This window comes from Triplophysa dalaica, chromosome 5 (genome assembly GCF_015846415.1).
Source record: "Triplophysa dalaica isolate WHDGS20190420 chromosome 5, ASM1584641v1, whole genome shotgun sequence".
NCBI classification, from domain to species: Eukaryota; Metazoa; Chordata; class Actinopteri; order Cypriniformes; family Nemacheilidae; genus Triplophysa; species Triplophysa dalaica.
The window spans coordinates 2,142,579-2,163,910 of NC_079546.1; the positions used below are offsets into that span (position 1 = coordinate 2,142,579).

General features: G+C 39.0%; 2 protein-coding genes across 7 annotated transcripts in view; both read right to left on the reverse strand.

Moving 5' to 3' along the window:
* The window catches only part of ngs (notochord granular surface), a 43,144-nt gene extending 22,736 nt beyond the window's left edge, over nucleotides 1–20,408 (reverse strand). For 2 of the 6 annotated variants that reach the window (XM_056748350.1, XM_056748345.1), the window contains exons 1-4: nucleotides 19,936–20,404; nucleotides 18,819–18,929; nucleotides 18,361–18,404; nucleotides 11,568–11,649 (exon numbers count right to left, since the gene is read on the reverse strand). The gene's annotated coding sequence lies outside the window, so the exon portion shown is untranslated. Of the gene's footprint in view, nucleotides 1–11,567; nucleotides 11,650–18,360; nucleotides 18,405–18,818; nucleotides 18,930–19,935 lie in introns of all 6 variants that reach the window. The other 4 variants (XM_056748351.1, XM_056748349.1, XM_056748348.1 and 1 more) reach the window with 4 other exon arrangements.
* pou3f2a (POU class 3 homeobox 2a) lies at nucleotides 605–3,716 on the reverse strand. Its single transcript, XM_056748356.1, has one exon. It carries the CDS (start codon nucleotides 3,530–3,532, stop codon nucleotides 2,432–2,434), a length of 1,101 nt encoding a protein of 366 aa, XP_056604334.1. The 5' UTR covers nucleotides 3,533–3,716; the 3' UTR covers nucleotides 605–2,431.
* Nucleotides 20,409–21,332: the final 924 nt, after the last annotated feature.

The window sequence follows — 21,332 nt, forward strand, 5'->3', positions numbered from 1 at the left end:
TCTGACAATGTATTTATGAGTTATGTCCATAAAATCTGCAATATAAGCCTTATGGTTCATGAAGGACCCTGCTCTTCTAAACCTAAAAAGTAACAACATGACCAGCAGATGGCGCTCATACCACATGACACATTTATGGCTTCGGAGGAGAGTTGCAATTTTGCATGGCGTCTCAATCCAGTCCCCGAGATGCACAATTCATTGAAAGCACAAAGAAAACAACCAATAAAAGCAAAATCGATTTTTTTTCTTTCTGTTATTTAACTAACACGGTTCAGAAAATAAATAGCTAATGAATGGATTTTAACCGGAGTGGAGGATAAATTCAGTCTATCTGTACCTCATTGTAAAGATCGAAACGTTTAAAATAATGGTTATATAACTGTATTATTTTTAAATTAATAAATATATTTTATTATAAAAGCACTATTTCGATATTAATCTTATTTGGCTTATCATTTTTATTATAATAACAATTACGCATTTTAATGTTGCTTCCATTTTGTAATACTGCAGCCTCAATTTTTTTATTTTTTATTTATTTTTGTAAACTTTTAAATTGGTTAAATTTAGAACGTTATAAATAGCTCTATTATTTTATGCACAATACCATGCAAATCTACAAATTGTTCACAAAAGACTACAATATATTTTTTCGAGCACAATTCTGAACCGTCTCATCTGTCATCATTATGGGTAAAATGGCAAAATTTTGCCTTGCAAGAAATTGTAATGTGCTGCAGAGGATCTACAACTGCACGTCATCCCAAGGCAATGCTATATTCCACTTGCCTTAATGTTCACATAATCTGTGAAACTGTGAGCGGCATTTATCTTCAGTATCTTCCTCCTCGTTAAAATTAACCACTGGGCATAGATTCATGAGATGCACTTCTTCATAGAAAAATGTATTCCTTTAATGACAAAAGTCTTTTAAAAACTGTGCAATTTTTTCTGTCAAAACCAACGACATTAATGGTCTCAATATAGGGCACACTGACAGGTTGTGCTTTGGCAGTACCAGGTTAGGTGCACAAATATACAAGTATTCACAAAGCCATAGAAAAATTAAAATAAAAAAAAACATTTACGCACAGTGTCCTTTTTTTCGATGCAGGTCATCAAATTAATAGCAACACAGCTGGTGTAATATTGTACCATTAAAGAAAATACGCACAACTGCTGACACACAAAAAACGAAAGTTTTGTAAGAAAAGCATAACAATTTAAATATATCAAAACATCAAACAGTTTCAAACATGTTGAGGCTTTTGCGTGTTAACACAGTGTTACAATAATAATAATAATAATAATACAGACCCAATATGAAAGACGCAGCCGAACAGAAAAACTATCCACTGTGGATATTATAATTATTATTGTTATTAGTTCGTTGATTTTTTGCATGGTTTCTAGTCAAATTACAATAAAAACGATTTGCTTTTTGTATGTTCTCTGAAATATTTTAAATTATATTGTGTTTTAGTTCTTTCAAATGTGCCTCCTACATTAAATCAGGAGCAGGCCTAATTGAAAAGCCTAAAATCATTCACAAAAAAACCTTACAGCCGTTGTCTCAAATCACGAACGCAATTTGGCTGCGTAGAAATCATAATGCCAATATTTTGTTATAAATTTAATTACAAAATTTTGAAGGACAACCCAACTGGATTGGTAAATATAAAGGCTTTTCCTGCTATTTATCCATTTCCTCAAACAAATCCGTCTAATGTAATCGGAAACAGTGCAGTACTGGAGATGTTAATGTTTCCTCAGGCCTTGTATTGGACGCACGCTCTGTTATGCACCAGCAGTGTGAATCCGTGATCTGCATGAAATTGGGTTGTTTTTCTGTGTGCAGCACAGCAGCACTTGGCAGCCTTTGTTGCAAGCAAAATTTGATGCAGCAACTTTAAGAGAATCTCTCTTGCTATTTCAATGTAACTGTGATGGGCTACTCTTGTACGTATGAATAATAATAACAATAACAATAATAAATAATTAATTGACATTTATATTTGGAAGAGAATGAGCTGCAGGCATTGCACTGGATTAAATTCAATCAGTATTAAACCGTTGTGGTTATGAGGGGAAGATGGCGTTGGGGAATTTGCGCCCCTGACGCCTTTTCACAGCTTTCGGTTGGAAGTGATAAAATTCTTTCACAGATCCCCGGACTTTAAATTAAATAAACTTCGTCTAATAAAAACATTCGTTCTTTAGGTTTCCCCGCAGCGTATCGCCTAAGTTTGCCGGAGCGCGTTTCTCGCGCCCGCGTATTGTTCGGGCAACAATGCCCGCTGCGCTCCCTACGAGCTGCCGTAGACACAAATCATGACCGTCGGTCCACCGTGAACGGACTTGTGCCCAGGACAAAGAGACTGTCGATTCTGTTCAGGTCGCCGTTTGAGTGCGCGGCTTCCCCTTTTTTTCAGGGAACAGGTGTCTGAGTCCCGTGGTGAGGCGAGGTGTCCCCATAAACATCCTCGTTACCGGGCATCGGTCCGTTCTGCGGCGTCATCCTCTTCTCCTTCTGCCTCCGATTACAAAACCAGACCCGTACCACCTCTTTCTCCAGCTGTAGGCTGTCCGCCAGAGAGGTGATTTCAGACGCCCCGGGTTTGGGACACTTGAGGAAATGGCTCTCCAAGGCCCCCTTGACACTCACCTCGATGGAGGTCCGCTTTTTCCTTTTCCTCCCCTGCGCGGCTATTTTATCCAGGCTGGTCGGACTACCCGAGGTGGAGTCCGCCTCTTCCAGCCATTTGTTCAGCAAAGGCTTGAGTTTGCACATGTTCTTAAAGCTCAGCTGAAGCGCCTCGAACCTGCAGATGGTGGTCTGGGAGAACACGTTACCGTAGAGCGTGCCCAAAGCCAACCCCACGTCCGCCTGCGTAAAACCCAGTTTGATCCGGCGCTGCTTGAATTGCTTGGCAAACTGTTCCAAGTCGTCAGAGGTCGGCGCGTCCTCGTCCGAATGTTCGTGGTGTCCCTGATGAAGACTCTGCGGGTGGCCGTGCTCGCTTAGGTGCGGGCTGTGGTGGTCCTCGTGCGCATCCCTGAGGGCGTGATGGTGCATCCCTTGCTCGCCGTAGCCGGGCTGAGAGTAAATCATGCTCTGTCCATTTGAGGTGGTCATGCTCGACAAATGAGCGGTGGTCGACACCCGCCAAGCGCTCGCGTCGTGATGCGGGCTCGGCTGCACCAGATGCGCTTGTCTGGGCGTCAGACTGGGCGAATGCTGCAGCTCCTCCACTTCGCCCTGCAGCGTGGGCTTAATGTCCTGCTCGCCCAGCGGGCTGGCGGGCCACGGCGATCCCTCTCCCCCGTGAGACAGCGCCGCCGTTAACCACTGGTGCGCGTGGCTGAGCGTGCTCCCGCTGCTCTGCAGGGTGGTGTACTCGCTCTGCAAAAGACTCTGCGCGTCCCTGTAGGCCGGCGGCGTCTGCTGCATGCTGCCGGGCTCCGAGTGCGCGACGACGGACGCGCTGGACGTGAGGATGCTGTAGTGGTTGGACGCCGCGGTCGCCATAGTGTTCGCGAGCGCGCGTTTGACAGCTACTCTGTGCCACAGGCGGCTCCCCAGCGCGCCAGAGCCGCGAGGATGCAGAGGCGCGCACCTGAGATCCGCCTCGCTCTGCTGTTTATTGGCCAGAAACGCTTGACAGATGCGGTTGCCACTAACAGCGGCGCGTTCATTGGTCACAGCAGATTCAACACACAACTCCCCATCCCGTTGCGTTCCTCCGAAAACAAGCACAGAGGTATCAGAAGTGACAGAGCGCAGTGGGCCACTTTTCTCCAAAGGTATCCCAGACTGCCTTTAATTTAACATTTCATTTAAACTAGGGTTTAATTAACCTACTCGTTCTTTAATTTGCCTTTTTATCTTATTCGTATAAAACTCAAATCTTAGGGTTATTAGAGTAATTCTGGCTTGTTATAAAACGTGTTATTTTATTTATCCTCATTTCATGTTCATTTGAATTATTTTGTTTTTATATAAACAGGAAACAACTAATTTGTGTTCAATATTTTCTGTAAACTACAGTTTGATATACTTAATACATTAGTGAATAATTAAATAAAGACTTAGCCTCAGGTTATCTGTCAAAAAAAAAGAGTTCATGGATGTTTTGTTAATCTGTTAAATCACTTGTGCAAAGACAACAGGAGCAGAGTTCAATGAAGTATTTTGCCATTTGAAGACAATAATAACCAACAATAAAATATAACAAAAATATCTGATTTATGTGCGTTATATCTTTACCATTTGTGCTTCTGAAAACTCTGTTTGTTCTGATGGGAATTAAAACGGAATTTTTGGATTCTCCCCCTGTCTTTCATTCGGCTCGAGGAGGGGGCATATTTCTCGCGCCCCTGTCCGTTGCCATGGCGAGAGGTGAATGAAACAACGCCGCCCACGTCACAGCTGCTCGAGCCTTTTCTCTCTCTCCCTCCGCACACATAAAGCCTCATTTCAAAGCCTGAAAAGCGCATGCAGGGCATCGCAGGGCCAGTGAGAGGTGAATGGACAGACTCTACCTCCACCCCAGCCAAGGCGTTTTGTAAACATGGATCCACATTAACTTTATGCGCACCCTTGGCATCAATTGGAAAGCATTTCTATCTTTTTATATTATGCCATTATATGCAATGATTCAATTCATTACACTTTAAATTCATACACGTATATAGCCTACTTTTATTCAAGGTCAAAGCAAAGTTTAGTACACAGTTCTTGGTACAGTGCGTGTCAATATTTAAAATGCAAATACTGCAATGACCAACATGTTTGCATTTTTACGTTAAGCAGTGCGATACATGCATTAATTAAACGTGTAATATGTGCATGCGACCATTAAAAACCCTTTGACTGAGGACAAAATATTTGCATAATTCCGAGTTGATATACCAAGAAAAGTGAAAGTGCATGAATTGATAGATTGCCAGGAGCGCACGAGTTTTGGTGAATTAGAAAAAGCGCTCATGTTAATTGAGTTGTAATTTTAAGATTCAGAAGCGTTAACGTAGTCGTGCACTGCCAAGCAGAAAACACATTAGCTTAATAAAGTAATATGCAAACTATGGCTGTTCAATTATACGTCTTAATAGCGCATAAACGATGCTAAACCCGTTAAAGGAAGGAAAAGGCCTTTATTTCTAAGGCAGTATTATTAAACACTTATCTCCCTGGTATAGTTACTCCAGTCTGTGTTTGAGAGAATGAGAATTAATGGTGAATAATCTGAGCAATAAATTAGCAGTGATTATACAGAGCCTGTGCTGAAGTTATTTAATTTCTCATGGTTTAATTGGAGGGGACTGTTTATGAGGAACTATATGCCCCATTTCAAAACACATTCATGCCCACCTCCTTTGTTCTTTTAACTATGGTTCCACTATCTTAAATTCAATATAAAATATTTTTTTTGGATAGGCTGAAATATGAATCAAAGTATACTATTATCCAATTATTTACTATTATCTGTTATTTAACAATTATTATTTATTATAAACATGTTTTGCTGATGAAAGGTATATACTTTAAATTATAGAAATTTAACAGGAAAGTTTTTAAAAATTCACTTTAGATTTTATGTCTGTAAAAAAATAAACATTCATGATTAGAGTAGGTGTTGGAACACATATACATGCAAATTTGTTGTGTGTAGTGTAAGGTGCTGAAGTGTAATGTTGAGATTTTATAAATAACACTAAAATGCTGGGTTGTTTTCAAATGCTTAGCAAACGTTTTTGGTAACACCTTAAAAAACGTTTGCATCGATAATGCATTAGCTAACACAAATCAACAATGAACATATACTTCTACAACATATATTAATATTGTTTTATGTTAATTTAAGCATTTACTAAAATCAGAAGTTGCATCTGTGAACATTAGTTAATGCAACATGAACACTTGTATTGGCATTAAACTAAGATAAACAAAGAATAAATAATGCTGAAAACACTATTGATCGTAGTTACTTTGTCATTTATTGTATTTACTAATGTTAACAAATACAACCTTATCGTAAAGTATTACCATGTTTTCAAAATATGGACGAAACAAACAGTTGGGTTATAAATCGACCAACCCTGGTGGAAGCAACCCATCAGTTTTATTCTGAAAATTTCAGGTTACACATCCGTGTATTGTTTGTTGTGTTGAAAGTGTGTTGTTGGTGGGGTTTGCTTGGTGTTCACCTGTGGTAGATATAAGGGGTGGATGAGCTCCTACAGCCCCTCATTCACATGTAATTAGTCTGCACAAAGGGCTTGTTAAATCTGTAATCCCTCATGCCTCTTCTCCCTTTGATAGTGTTGGTCAGCTGTGAGCGGACGGCTATTATGCTCCTTATAAAAGAGGGGCAGTTCAGCCCGCTGTATCGGAGCTCCCACCGTGCAAAGCAAAACTGGGGTCAGCGCCACCCCAAACACGCTCCCACACATACACATGCACCAGAAGGACGGGTGCGATACATAGTATCACAGATCTCATTAGATCAGACCTCTCGCTACTGCGGCTTACACACGCCACCTGTTTTCAAATCCGTAAACATAAGACACTCTGGCTAATCTTATGATTTGAATAACGTTTCTATAAAACCTGCGTGGGACAGATTGTCAAGAAACATCCAGAATGAGGCCGAGGGCATAAACATTTTTAAATGTGTTTTGACTGATTTGCTGATATGTTGCGTTTAAACAAGGCAACAACAAATCTAATCTTTTCTGTGAGCAGGTAACAGCCGTTAAAATCAAGTTTCTTATTTCAACTTGATATAAAATGTGCCACTTTGAAAACTAATTTGAATTTTAACTTGTGAAAGAAATATACAGTCTATAAAAAGAAAGTGCAGTGCAGATGTCTATAAAACTGAAACAAACGTTAACAATCGTTTTTATTACATTTTATTGTCGATTCGAGAACTCTCTCTTATACAGTTCCTTCCTTTTTTTCAGGGTGGTTGTTTAAATATGTTTACCTTTAAAGCCCAGAAGGTATATCCATCACTGCAACAAATGCGGAATGTATTTCATAAAGTGATATTTGAATAGGTTCATGATCTTTGGAAAACATCATTTTAGCTCCTCGTCTGGTACATCGTTTCCTTAATTTACAGCATTTGTGCAGATTATGTATTTCCGCCCGGCTGTGGCGAACATTTGGCACTAGTTTGATTGCGTGGGAAAACGACATGGCATCATCAGATTAAGTAGGTAATCCAGAGGTGTCTGTGTCTCGCGCTTTGTGTGGGACGATATAATGAACACAGTAATTAAGGGTATTATTGAGATAATGTGTGTAAATCTTTGTCTGAGAAGCTTAGTCAGTTATGATAAAACTGTAATGAGCAAATCCGCAGTCATTAAGATATTTAGTCAATTGTCAAAGATCTGTGGAAGGTAGCGTGAAAGTGCTGATTGATTCCCTTGCTCCATGAACTTTTGTGACTTGATGGAAAAAGCAAGTTTCTTCAGGACTCTTGCAGGAGTTTGCTGGTTTAATGGCTGATTGCATTTTGCAATCTTTGCAACAGACCATTAAAACAGTGAACATGGGAGTTTCTTCTCAGCTTGCAGAAAAATGACTTCTTTCTCGAGTTGCAGGCGGTGAAAGTGTAAATATGAGAAGTCATGTTACTGTGCCTTTAAAAAAATTTTTGACATTGCAAAAAATAAGTTGATTTTGTTTCTTGTTAAATGAATAGTTAACCCCGAAATTTAAATTTAGTCGATTTGCCTAACCCCCAGTTGTTACAAACCTGTATACATTTGTTTGTTGTGCTGAACACAAATTAAGATATTTTTATGAAAGTTTGTTACTAAGCTCTTCTGGTTCATCATTGACTCCCATAGTAGGACAAAAGACTATGATCTAAAGCGTATTATAAACTTTCATTAAAATATCTTAATTTGTGTTCAGCACAACAGGTTTGTAACAGGGGTGAGCAAATGATGACAAAATTTTCTTTTTTGGGGCAACTTTTCCTTTAATATAACATAGTAACATAGTTTAATTTAATTACGAAATCTTAAATATTTTGTATTTAAATAAAGCCAGTTAATTTTGAAGTCATCACATTTTTTTAACTTGTTTATAGTGTATTCATGCAGCCCAGTGTCATAGTTCGCCAAATATATCCACAACATACAGTAGAATAGAATAAAATATAATAATTTCACTGTCATTGCATAGCAGTGCTGCAAAATGTAATTTCTCCTAGTCTCCGATGTTTCTCATTAAATAAAAACTAATCAGACGACTGTTTATATACATGAACAGTATGGAGTAGTAAAACTAATGTAGATTGTAAAGGGAAAATAATCTGGATTTGGGTAAATTTGTTGAGGAATGTTAAGAGATCTTTAATAATATTGAATGTTAATTGCAGACCAATTGTTGAGATTTCTTCTGAAACTAATCGAGAGATTTTTGAGATTTCTTCTGAGAAATATCTGAGAGGCGGGAGAGTTTACATTTGCTCTCCATTTAATCTCCTTTATGTCTATCAGAAATAACTGAGTTTTTCAAGACATCTGATCCGTGACTTTTCTTTCTTATGGAATCCTATAGCTTGATATATTTCAGGCATCGTGTCATTTTTATGTAAGCAAGAACATTAGCATCACAAAGCTTTTTGGAAAAACAATTCCAAAACTGTAGTTCTCTCTTCTTTAACCTCCTAATCAAAACACTAATAGGATTCTTAAACATTTATTTTCCTGATGAATCTCAACATCCGCACGCTTCAAAGGTTCTAGAACAGCAGAATCTTGAAAGCTGTTATGGATCAATAGAGACGGGCTAACCTCAGATTATACCTGGAGTAAATCTGGACAAATCGACCCGTTTAGTTACGCTTGGGATTTATATCAGTCCAGATCAATACAGCTGTCTGAACCAGGGGTTAAAATGGCTTTTAATCTATCAAGTTCAACACTGATGGCCACACTAACAGCTGAAGACCGAGCCAAATCTGTGCATATAGCGCCAGCAAAACACGGCTCACAACAGACAACAAGCAAACAGTAACCTGTGTAAAGATGTATGTGTGTGTTTAGCTGTAAGTGAGTGCAAAACGGACCAACTACAGAAAGGAATAATGCCCCTTTGTTTGGCCGCGGGGGGTTTCATGCTTTGTGTGAGGGGGAGTGGGTTAGTCAGGGGCTTAAAATAAACGTATGTGATTGTTTTTCCATATATAAATACGTTCATTTCTTTGGCCAAACTTGATTCGACTGTTAAAAAAGTGTGACAAACACAAAACTCTCGCCAAAGAGTTGACCATGTTTAGGTCACTTTCCCAAGAGTCTGGTCTCCCCCTTGCTGAACGGATAAAAAACTGTGAAGAAAGAGAAAAGAATCGAGTGGTTTAGGGCAGGACACCATCTGTCCTCCACCATAAAGGACCAAGGACATCTTGCGGTGTCTGTGTGTGTGAGGGAGAGAAAGAGAAAGCGGGAGGGTGGGATGCTGAAGTGGTTTGCTGGCCCAACAGAGAGGCTAGAGGTGAGAGATTTTGAGAATGAGGGGGTGAAAGAGAGAATGGTTCACAGGATTCCTGGTAGCTCTGCGCTGTAGTCTGCGTTTCATTTAAACCTGCCTCTGTGAGAGTCCTGCACAAGCGCGTGTGCGCGCGTCTGTGTGATTAGGGGACCTCCGATTGTTAGCGATCTCCTAAAGCTGCCTCTTGCAGCTGTGACCCCCGTGACCCCGTGACACCATGGCAACCGCAGAGACCTCCGATCTCCACCAAACTCCCCGGTCTGGTGTGTTTCTCACTGAACTGTTTTACAAAAAGTGTTCAGGGTATAAGCTCTTTATCGACAGCATCTGTGGTGCTCTGTGGATTAGCACAGAAAACATCACTCGGTTTGTAAAAAACAAACAACGGTCACAATCTATCACTTTTTGTTTGGTTAAAAATGATCCAAAAATATAACAGTAATCATTGTGCTATTGAGTACGATTCTAAAAGGAATTTCAGTTTTCACGTCATGCTCTGACTTTAACCCACATCAAGAAGTTAAAGTTAAGTAGCCTGCAATTTTAAGTTCCAAACAAAGATGGCGATACAGAGACAAAGTTAATAGTGATAGTTGTACAGCAATTACTGTATTTAGATTAAATAAATGTTTAAAAAAAAAAAAAAAATTGACAAAGTGATATATAACCGTAGATCAACTTCTCGTAATGCATCAAGTGCAATTCCTTAAATTTGTTGTGTAAAAGAAGTGCTTTAGCTAATTGATCTGTATAAGTGTTGGTCTTATACACAAGATGGACAGTTATTGGTTAGTCAGATAAATGCGGAAGAGGTTTGTTTTGAGCTGCTTTTTGGAGTTGTGAAGGTTGCTGCAGTTCAGGCGGAGCCAATGCAAGGGTTAAAGTCATCTGCTGTTCTGTGAAATGTCTGAGGAAACTTTCTTACCAGAACTCACAAGGAAAATTACACCATTTCAGTCTTCCCATTTCATTACTGAAGTAACTATGGTATTTTGACAGGTATTTTAGGGCTTTGTTATTATGCCTCCGGGACGATACAGTTTGTCTTTGTCAAACGAAAAGAAATAAGGATGAATTGAAGAAATAGCAATAACGGTAGAGTAGCAAAGTGCTGTGACACATGCTTCTAGCTATCGGCAACGTTCTAATACACAAAACATTTCATACTCACTCTCTCTCTCTCTCTCTCAGCCACATACACACACATAATCTGGTTCCTCTCAGCAGTGGCTAATAAGATGGTTCTCTTGCCCAAAACAGTCAGAGTGTGTTTAATGAAAAGCTTTGTGTGTGTGTGTGTGTGTGTGTGTGTGTGTGGTGAAAGTGTAATTACTTTGTGTATTAACATGTGCTCGCTTTACCATGGTTCATTGCAAATGGACCGAGGGCTATTTCATGAGATTGCGTGTTAGTGTCTATGACGGCTGTGAGAATACTTCATAAATTCATTTGCGTGCCAGTGGGGGTCAGCATGTCTCATAATGACCCTCAGCGTTAGCAATAAATGCTAACTCTTTTTATTGCTAAAACGTATCCCATAAACCACTGCAGCGGCGATCGCTTAAGCATAATTAAATTAACTTCTTTCTCTTTGGGATAAATAAGAAGCTGTGGAGGTCAGCGTCCTTTGAATGTTTAAGCATTTCACTAACCGAAAAAACACATAAATTCACAATGGATTCATACGGGAATGTTTGAAAATGACTCGTTTCGCATGAGATGACCCTGAGATGTGAAATGCATCTGGCTTCTATATGGGTTTTTAAGAAAAAATTGATGCTTCTGCATGTTCTTCATTAGAGCTTATGAATTTTCTGTCATACTTTGTAGCCTGACAAACATCACACACTGTTCTGGAACGTTCTGCTCCCATTTCTGAGTGTTTGTTTGTGTGCTTGAATGTTAATGAAGTGAAAGCCCGGCCTCTGTTTACAAGCCGGAACCGTCCAGGAGTCTGACCTCCTTAGAGGGACACGTAACACTTCAGATGTGTGAACGAGAAACGTGAATACTTGCGTGTTTGTGTGTGTCTGTGTTGGTTTCACTCAACTCTCAGATCCTATTGAATCTGACCTGCAGGCCTGATCAATGTACCACAGCGTGTGATGGAATGAGAGAGTCGACTTATTACCCTAGAGAGCGAGAGAGAGAGAGAGAGACAGAGAGAGAGAAAGAGAAAGAGAGAGAGAGAGAAAGACAGAGGGTGAGCAACACACTTTAGTTACAGGCAAAATCTTGAGGGTGCAAAATATGCAAATGAATAGCATTTGAGTTTGTTCCCTTGCTGACGCTGTGTATTTGTCTATGTGTTATTCAGAAAAGAACACTCTGTTCTGAAATTCATTAACATACAAAAAAAAACACTTTGATCTGTATAGGATGCACAAACCTGCTGAATTTGACCCAGATTAGCTTTTGTTTTATTGTGTTAGTGGAAGAATTGTGAGGATAGTTCTGTTCAACATGAACATCGAATAATTAGAGCAACGCGTTTAACTTAATAATCAAGATTTTATTTTCAGTTTGTTAAGTGTGATCATAAACCGACTTCTCATGATTATAAATCTAATCATAGTACTGATCTGGATTCTTTTTTGATCATCATATTATAATTCTGATCCCAATTCTATTTATAAACACAATTCGTATCAGAATTCTGATAAAATAGACTTAGGATGAGAAATGTAATAAGAATTATGATCAAAAAAGAATGGGGAACCTGATTCTATTCGTGAACATAATTCTGATCCCGATTCTAATTTTGATCTTGAATCAGATCCTAACTCTGATACTGATTCTATTTTCGATCATAATTCAGATCCTGATTCATTTTTTATCATATTTCTGTAATCCTTATTCTATTTTTGATCATAACTAAAATGATAATTGTAAACCCGAGATCCTGATTCTACGTCTGAATTTTTACGTCCACATTTAATAAGACTTGAATTAGTTTTTTTTTTTGTCACACATGCTTGAACTTAAACTTGGTTTGTTTTGGGTTTCTATATCTCCCACTTAGACATCACTTAAAGTCAGTTGAACCCAAAGAGCTCTGAAACTGATCCGGAGTGAAGTCAGGGCTGTGACAAGGACATTCGATTTAGAAAAGCTTCATCTATTTTAGCCTATCAGGTGTTTTTTTGTGTGTACATAGAGCCCTGATGCACTCTCCCCCTCATTATCCTCCCAGTGTAACAGTTGGACTGATCGTCATGGTTACGGTCACGGTTAAGGTCACCGATACGCCTGTCTTGGGCATCGTGTAAATCGAAGGTTACGGTTTTTATCAGGGGTCATCGTACAGGGTTGTGACCCCCTTCTGGCTTTTGACCTGCCCTCACCTGTTTGTGTTGCCATGGAGTGATGGATATTTCCAGAAGGTTTGATTGATTTCCCCTTAAAACATACTGCCTATCCAAACATGACTTTCTATAATGCCAAAGACGTAATATCTCAGCCACTGTAGATTTGAGTTGGTGTGTGAGAATAAGGCCAGACCCTATATGCCACACGTCTGCATGCAGTGTGATTTTTAAATCAATTGCTCTGCCGCCAATAGTAATTGATGTGGCTTTGAGTGCTAGGACGCAGACCCGCCCACAAGATCCCTCAAATTCAATTTGAAATCCGAGGGCAGAGAAAAGGTGAGCGACTCAATATCTCATTCATTTCAACCACACACAGAGACACGCACATCACAAATACCACAGTTATAGACCCCCCTCCACCTCACATCTAAAGCAGGACCACAGTAAATCCCCAACGCCCAACTCTGTCTCTCCACACATGCTGCGTGAAACCAACCCCATCACTTGGCTCGGGTTCTAATGTGCCCCCGCCAGAAGAGACAGCATGCACATTATTTTTAATGTAATGCTCATGAAATAGCCTGGACCTTCATTAGGAATGGTAAACGCTACATACACTGAATGTTTCCATCCGTCCTCTTCACATATTCTGCCTGACACAGAGAGAGATATAGTGAGAGAGAGAGAGAGAGAAAGCATGATGGAGGCGACGCTTGAATGCTCAGAGTCGCAGTGCCCCCGAACTCTAACCCGTGATAGATTGGGTGCTCCTGCAGCGTGACAGACAAGCGATTGATGGAAGAAATAGTGGAGAGATGAAGGAACAGAGAGACAGAAAGAGAGAGAGAGACTGTGAGTGGAAAACATAAAGGCAGGGAAGCTTGAAGTCTGTGCATTCGTTAATTGTACGGTAATATAATTGCAACATTTAATTTTTAGCTTTTTTGGGCAAAAAATATGAACTAATATTAAATATTAATAATATATTTATATTAACCTCATTCCATTTAGCATATCCGAAAAAGATAAAAAATAATATAATATATAATAAAATATAATATAATATATAATGTATACATTACATTAGCGGCAACAACATAAGAATCAATGACTGTTGAGTAGTTTTAATTAGATTTAATAAAAAATAAAATAGGAGTTTAAAATAAGATTAATATAAATCTAAGTAAGTTGTAATATTACTAGACAATAGCAAGACTGATAACCAAACACAGATCGCAAGTTAACTTTGGCCAAGACGCTTTGGTACAATAAAAAACGTCTATATTACAAATAAAAAATATAACTTATCTTGACTCCTCCCCTTGTCTACAAAAATGTGCCAACATTAATTATTTCTATTTTTAACATGCATTTTATTCCTGTAAAATGTACACAAAATGTGATTAATGTGTATCTGTGTTCTTTGTACATTGAGTTCCTGTTTTAGCTCCGCCTCTCCCCCTGGGGACCTATTCCCTATTGGACGGGATACTGTAGGTTTGTATTGTGTTTTATGAAGTTCATCTTTTCTTTATAAAGTCATCTTCATCAACTGAAGCCCATGCTCACTACACTTTGCATTACGTTGTAGGAAGAAACAAGATCTGAAAGACTCACTTTTGCATCAGGTACTTTTCATACGTTTCATAGTTTAATTATTTCATGAAATGACTCAAGCCCCTTCAGAGTTTCCAATTTGGGAGAGAAATTATTCGAAGAATTCCACAAAATATTAATGAGATCCCCGCCGTAGACTGACATATGTTTTCAAAGCACAGTTTGTTCCTTAGTTATTTAATCATATCAATGCTCCGACTTGAGGTTTGTGTTTCCATAATGGAATTTATTTTAGTGCATAGAGTTAAGCGCAGCTTGTAATTCAATGCAGAAGGTCTCTCTCTCTCTTCCGCCCTTCATGGCACAAGCGTCGTCTGTTGACTGCAGGCAGAATGCCAACATCAGCATCAGCGACACGCAGCTGAATTAAACAGCCTTTACGACTCGTGCTATAAAGCGGCCGTTTAAAAGAAAGGCAACGCCATTTAAAGCAGAGACATAGTGTTGCTGTTTAAACATTTTATTGGCCATAAAACAGACTCGGGGTGATTGTCAGGGAAGAACCCTCAACTAGGACGTTGTGTAAGCGTACATGAATGTGAAACAGGTGTGTGTGTACATGTCATTCATGTTGTGTTTCAGACATGCTGACACGTTTGTGCATAATGCATAAATACACATCTACATGCTTGTGTTGGTGAAATCTCATGAAACCTGTCAAGAATATCTCAAGGTCAAATTTCACCCCAAAACAAAACCATGAAATAAATGCAAATATTCTGTTAGGACTATATTGTGATTTTTGGCACCAAATTATTTTCATGACAGCTAAACACCGCACCTCCTATTCTTATATAAAATAATCTCATTTTCATCAGCATAACCCAAAACATTTATATTTCTAGTATATTCAGTAGTTAAGGATCATAGCCTATACAAGTTTTCCAATGTTGTACTTTATACTATATTTAAATATACAATTGTATACATTAAATGATATTTGTATTAATACAGCATGGAGGTATTTGTTATATAGCCTTTTTATTTATATTATTTCATAATATAGTGTAATGGCAACATTAAGAAAAAAAAGAAAGTAAAATGTTTAGGCACAATTACAATTGTGACATTTAATGAGTGACGAAAACACTTAATTGTCACAAAAAGGTCATGAAAATAGACTTAATTTCTTTAAGCAAAATTTAATGCATACTTTGAGGTCAAACGTGTCCCTGATCTAATTTTGAGACATACACTCATAAGTGTGTGTGTAGGTATGTGCTTTGATGAATCGCTGGTCGACATTTCTCACTCTCAGTTTGGCTGTTTAAGAATCTAGTCACATTCTACACCGGCAGTAACAGAACGCTCTCTCTCTCTTTCCTCCCTTCATCATTTTCTCCTTCCCTGTAGCTCTTTCACACTCCTTTCTCTGTTTGCCCTCCTCGCCCCCCTCCTCTCTCTGCGCCTCTGATAAACCCTCTCACTGCATTTCCAGGTTTGCCACCCTCACATCAGCTAGACACTGATCTTTGCCGAGCTGTCAATCAAACACAGACGGCTGATACGCAGGTGAGAGACAGACAGACATAGAGACTCTCATGATTCCTCACCGTGCTTATGATACACACTCATGCCGTTTTACGCCCCTCACCTCCTTCATCTTTCTCGCAGTTTCTTGTTTGCCTCTTTTGGTTTTTGTTTAGTTTCGTCTGCCAGTATAAACATACCTGCCTGCTGCCTCGCCCTCTCAGGTCTGACATGCCGGTGATTGACAGGGGCGTTCAGACAGAGCGAGCATCTTATAGTTTTAGAGAGAGAGAGAGAGAGAGAGAGAGAGAAAGAGAGCCCTGACAAACAGTGCAACGCTTTAAATGTCATTCTTCATATCTGTCCACTTCAGAGTGTGTGTTCAACCCGTATCACTGTGCCGCAGCCTCCTCACACACACACACACGGACGCACACACCGACCAGAGACCAAAGCAAATCTACTTATTGTGAGCTTCTTTGTATTATTTCTTTCCGTGCTTGACACACAGAAACGGAATAATCTGGTGCAAATGATGCGATACGAAACAGAACAAAAGAAAGATTCTGCAAAACGTCATTCATAATTTTCAGTGGAATATTTCTTCTGCTCTAATATAACATGGAGCGTACTTACAACAAAACTACACCAGCAATACACTCTTAAAACTAAAGGTAAAAAAAAAGAAACGAGTAGCTGAACTGTTGAACAAAAAATAAATATATTTTTAAGAACCTTTGACTAAAGGTGTGTGTCAAGTATTAGTTGGGCATAGGGGTGTCACAATAAACCAGTATCACCAATAACCATGATATTTAAATCAATATAATCAATACGGTGTTAATTGAACTGTACACATATTGTAATATCATAATCTATTTAGAATCCATTCAAAATGTTGCATTTAGAGTTACAGTTTGTCTCTCGGCCTAAATACACTTGTATAATGGATGATTTGTTGACCGAATATAAGACAAAAAACTATATTAAAGATAAACTTCACTGATGGCATCATTTATAAAAAATAAATACAACAGATATTGTGATAGTAACGTTACCATTCATTTCTTTGGCCCCGATAACAACGCAGTACAAATATATTCTATAAATGATATTGTGACATCCCAGTTGGGCGTTTACATTCTATAAAGTATAAACGTCTATATAACATATAAATGTCTATCATAAGGGTAACGTTGTGAACTATTTTCATCATATATAAAAAAAACATAATTTCTGTCACATTATAAAACAAGTTTTGACTTTATTGTCAAATATAAGGTGTAGCTCAATTGCTAGAGCGCTAAATACTGATCAAATGTATAGAATCCGTTGTGAGTTGCTTCAGATAAAAGCGTCTGCATAATGCATGAATGCAAAAGTAAAACACATCAAAAGAAAATGAAAAAGTACTCAAGATCGAAGATTCAAACAATCTTACTGAATCTGACCTTCAATCCAGTACAGAGGGGTCTGCTGAAGGACCGATCATCTACATCTCATCAGCTTTCCATCATTTGAAACAAGAAAGGTTGAACACTCAATATGGGAACAGCATCATGTTCAAATTGCACCTATATAATACACATCAGCGGTGACTCAAAGACAACATTCAGTCTCTCTCTCACTGCTTCAGAGGCCAAAGAACCTCACCGTACCAAATTCGGCTTTATTCACCCATCCATTATGTAATTACACTAGCACATACACACACAGAGACACCAGAATCCAACAAATGATCATCTAATTGTGGCAGTGCTGTTAAGTATATGTGTTGCCGTCTTGGCTGATTAGATTTTGCTTCAGTCTTCGCGTCTGAACGTGATGTGTGAGGTGTTAGCGTGTTAGCGCATTAGCGAGGTGTCGGAACGAGGGGCCCATCAGCCCGCTAATGAGCAGAAACGCTAATCGTGTTTCACACTGACACAAACGCAATTAAAACATCTGTACCGCTGCGACCTGATCCTGCGCTGCCTTCTGTTAATGCAAATGTTTGGCAAACAAAGAGCGAGAGATACACCCCAAATACTGATGGGTGGCGCCTGTCAATCATTTAGGGGTCATGACCTTCAGAGACAGTTAAATGTCTCTGTTTTTCTTGGAAGTCAAAATAAAAATGCAAAGGTTGCTCTCGCAGTGCTTGAGTGTTGTAGGTGGTTGCTAGGGTGTTGCAGGTGGTTGCTAGGGTGTTGCTATGTTGTTGAAAAACAGCCCAGCCCCCAAGTCTCTGCTTTAATGTAAATCTTTTGGATTCCCCCATATTGTAAAATAAACATCTGAATATTGAAAAGTAACATAGTGACAACATTTATGCAACATAGTGCATTTAAGATGTGCAAGTTCCCTGGGGATCAAACCCATGAACTGTTCCTTAAACAAAGTTTAAGTGCAAGTACCTCTAATAATAATTATCATAATCACTACTTACGACTCTGCTTTTCTTACCTGCATTGCTGCCGAAACGCACTTCTCATAACCCGACAAATCCACTGTAGGGGAGAGAGCGTTCTCATTTATTATGACAAATTAAAAACAGCATTTAGATTATGATATTCTAAACCTCACAGCTCCAGTATCCCCCCCCACTGGCAAGAAAAACCCACCCACACTCTCTCTCTTCCTGTTCCACCCCAGCTCAAAAATGATGTATGGATGGTTGGCCCGCTGTTGTCCCGTGATGGATTGGAGCACTTTGGGGAAAATTCCAGTTCATGGCCACACCAGAGTAGAAGCTTAAGTAAGACGCTCTTTAATATTGAAATGGAGAACAGCGAGAGAGAGAGATGAAAAATGGACCAGAGACACCCTTGCGGTGTCTTTGTATATGATCTACTATATATGATCTAATGTATCAGACTCCTAGGTAGCTTTGAGAGGAAACTATAGGGAATGTCAACACCCACGTTTGCTGTTTAAATCTCTTCCAATGACATGGACTGGAACATGCACCATGTCCAGGTGTCTCGGGTAAGGGTTAAGGATGAGGTCAGCCGCAATGGAGTCTCAGGTGATTCCTGTGGACACCAAGAAGTAATTATCCTGCTGTATAGATAATAGACCACCTGCAGGTGTGTTATACCCTCACATGGCTTTAGAACAGACACATTCAGACCTCACAGACAATGATTTTATTAAATCATTTCCTTTAGGAGAAACTGTGACCAACGTCTTCACAAACAGAATAAACAGACCAGACAGCGCCACTACACAAACTATAAATAGACAGAGAGCATCTAATGCACCCTATATTACTACCAGTGATTCTGGTATGATAATGAGATGGAAATGATATGATAATTATATGGTAATTTGGCAAGCCTATTCAGCAGGGGAGGGATGTTCCTGACAGTGCAACTGTCAAAATGGCAGGGTATAAACAAAAAACATACACACAAAAAACTGATATATATATATACACAGGAACACAAACAGTAAAACACATTCTATATGTTTGTACATGCAGACAAAAACATTCAATCTCTGTATGAAACCCCTTCTCCAGCTGTGAAGATGTAATAGATTTTACGAATAAATTTAGTTTTGTTGTAATATAAATTGGAAACTATTTTAATAGCACATTATTCATGCATTTCAGAATGTTTTCCTGCTGATATCAGAGGAAGACAATAATGATTACCATACTGATAAATATACATAAATTATACTAAAATGTTTTTAAATACTAAATGACAAACCTGTAATCTTAACAGCAAATGTCAATGATTAAATATAAAGACAAAAAGAAAGATAGATAGATAGAGGATTGATAAATCGTAGCCATAGTAAAATCTCATGCTGCTTCACACGGCCAAAAAGTGCAGTGCTGCCATCTAGTGGCAGCTACTTGTCATAGCGTTGACATCAGCAATACGTATATTTAAATAAATATTTAAACACTTCACACCAACTTTAGACCATTCAAGCTTTTAAAATACACAAGATACACACGTACATAACCTTAAATCTTCAAAGCTCTATTCAAACTGTTTACATCAATGGTGCAAGTTAAACAATTCTCACCAGGAAAACGATTGTGGTGATATAGATGTCCGGTGTCGCCCATGGCCATTAAACATCACTCCGTGGAAAAAATGGCACTCGTACAGTAGTTATTAAAAGTTTCAAAAACCATTTCTATCGCGTTATCTTAATAAATGTATAAAATAAACAGTGCTGCGGATCTTTGGCAGTTGCAGGCAAAACTCTGACAGGCACCTTCAAACACAAAAGAGCGCCAATCAGTTACCATGGAAACGGTAATGACGTAGTTAATTGCGTTTTATGGTAAATTCTTGTGATACTAAGGAAAGTGCGGTATTAATCCTGTCATAATCAGACGTTTTGTGGTAATTTTTCATTGTACCACCTAAATACTAAAAAAAAACACTTTTCCGGTGGCTTTCCCGCGTTACTGTTACTTCCGGTTCATGTGCGCGTGTAGGAGAAAAGGAAACGTTTTGCGTTTCTATAAAAACAGCTCCATGTATTTCTTTGGGTCTCCAGATATTTTATTTATTGATTTAGTCACTATGTCGACTTTTGTTGGGGCTACTTATTTTCCATCCGATATTAATTTTTATTGACTTGACTGACTTTACATCAATAAACCCCATGTTATCAATAAGTTTTGATGAACCAATGAATCAACAACCAAACATTAAATGCTTAATTTTTCATTTGTGAGAGCATTGTGTAAAATAATAAATCAAAATGTAAACAAACAGGCCTAGCTAGCAAAAAACGGTCCAAAAATAACTTGCCAAATATGTAACATTTAACGCATTTATATAAAAAAAAAAAAACAATCCTACATTTTTACTTTAGGAGACACGAAACCCCCTTCGCCAAACCTGAAGTCTCATTTTTAAATATGAGACATTAGAGGGAAAATATGATTGATGGCGCACGCTCAATTTAGCGATTCGTCAAACCGAGGGCAATGAGGGGTGCGCGTGTTTGTACGCATGCGTGCAGACTCTGACTGTTCATTTGCCATTCATGCCCGTCTCTTGACTGCGTTCATTAACTGCTGTATTCCTCATCTGTCAGACTGACTGAAAACAATCAAAGCCTCCATAAAGCCAATCACCGCGCCGCGTTCCCGGGGCGCCGTCGCGCAATCAGCCGCTGATTAGGGAACCCGCCGCCCTCCTTCAGCCGCCAGCGGGGGTTAATTCGGGCGTCAGATGGTGTCGCTGAGGGCCACGGAGAGGGGAATGAAAACGTGAGCAGGATGATATTGCGCGGATATAGGCGACCTGTCAATCATTTGGGATTCACTGTAAAGGCTCAGAGATGCTTTTCATCTCTCTCTCTCCTCCTCCTCGTGCAGGCCAATGATAATCTATTTAAGCCAAATGCGAAGATGCGTCAATTAAATCCGACTGGTTGGAAATGTTGGTTGTGCGTTTAGGCTA

Coding starts and splice junctions, on each gene's coding strand:
- pou3f2a (XM_056748356.1), bottom strand. CDS start 3,532: ATGGCGACCGCGGCGTCCAACCACTACAGCATCCTCACGTCCAGCGCG.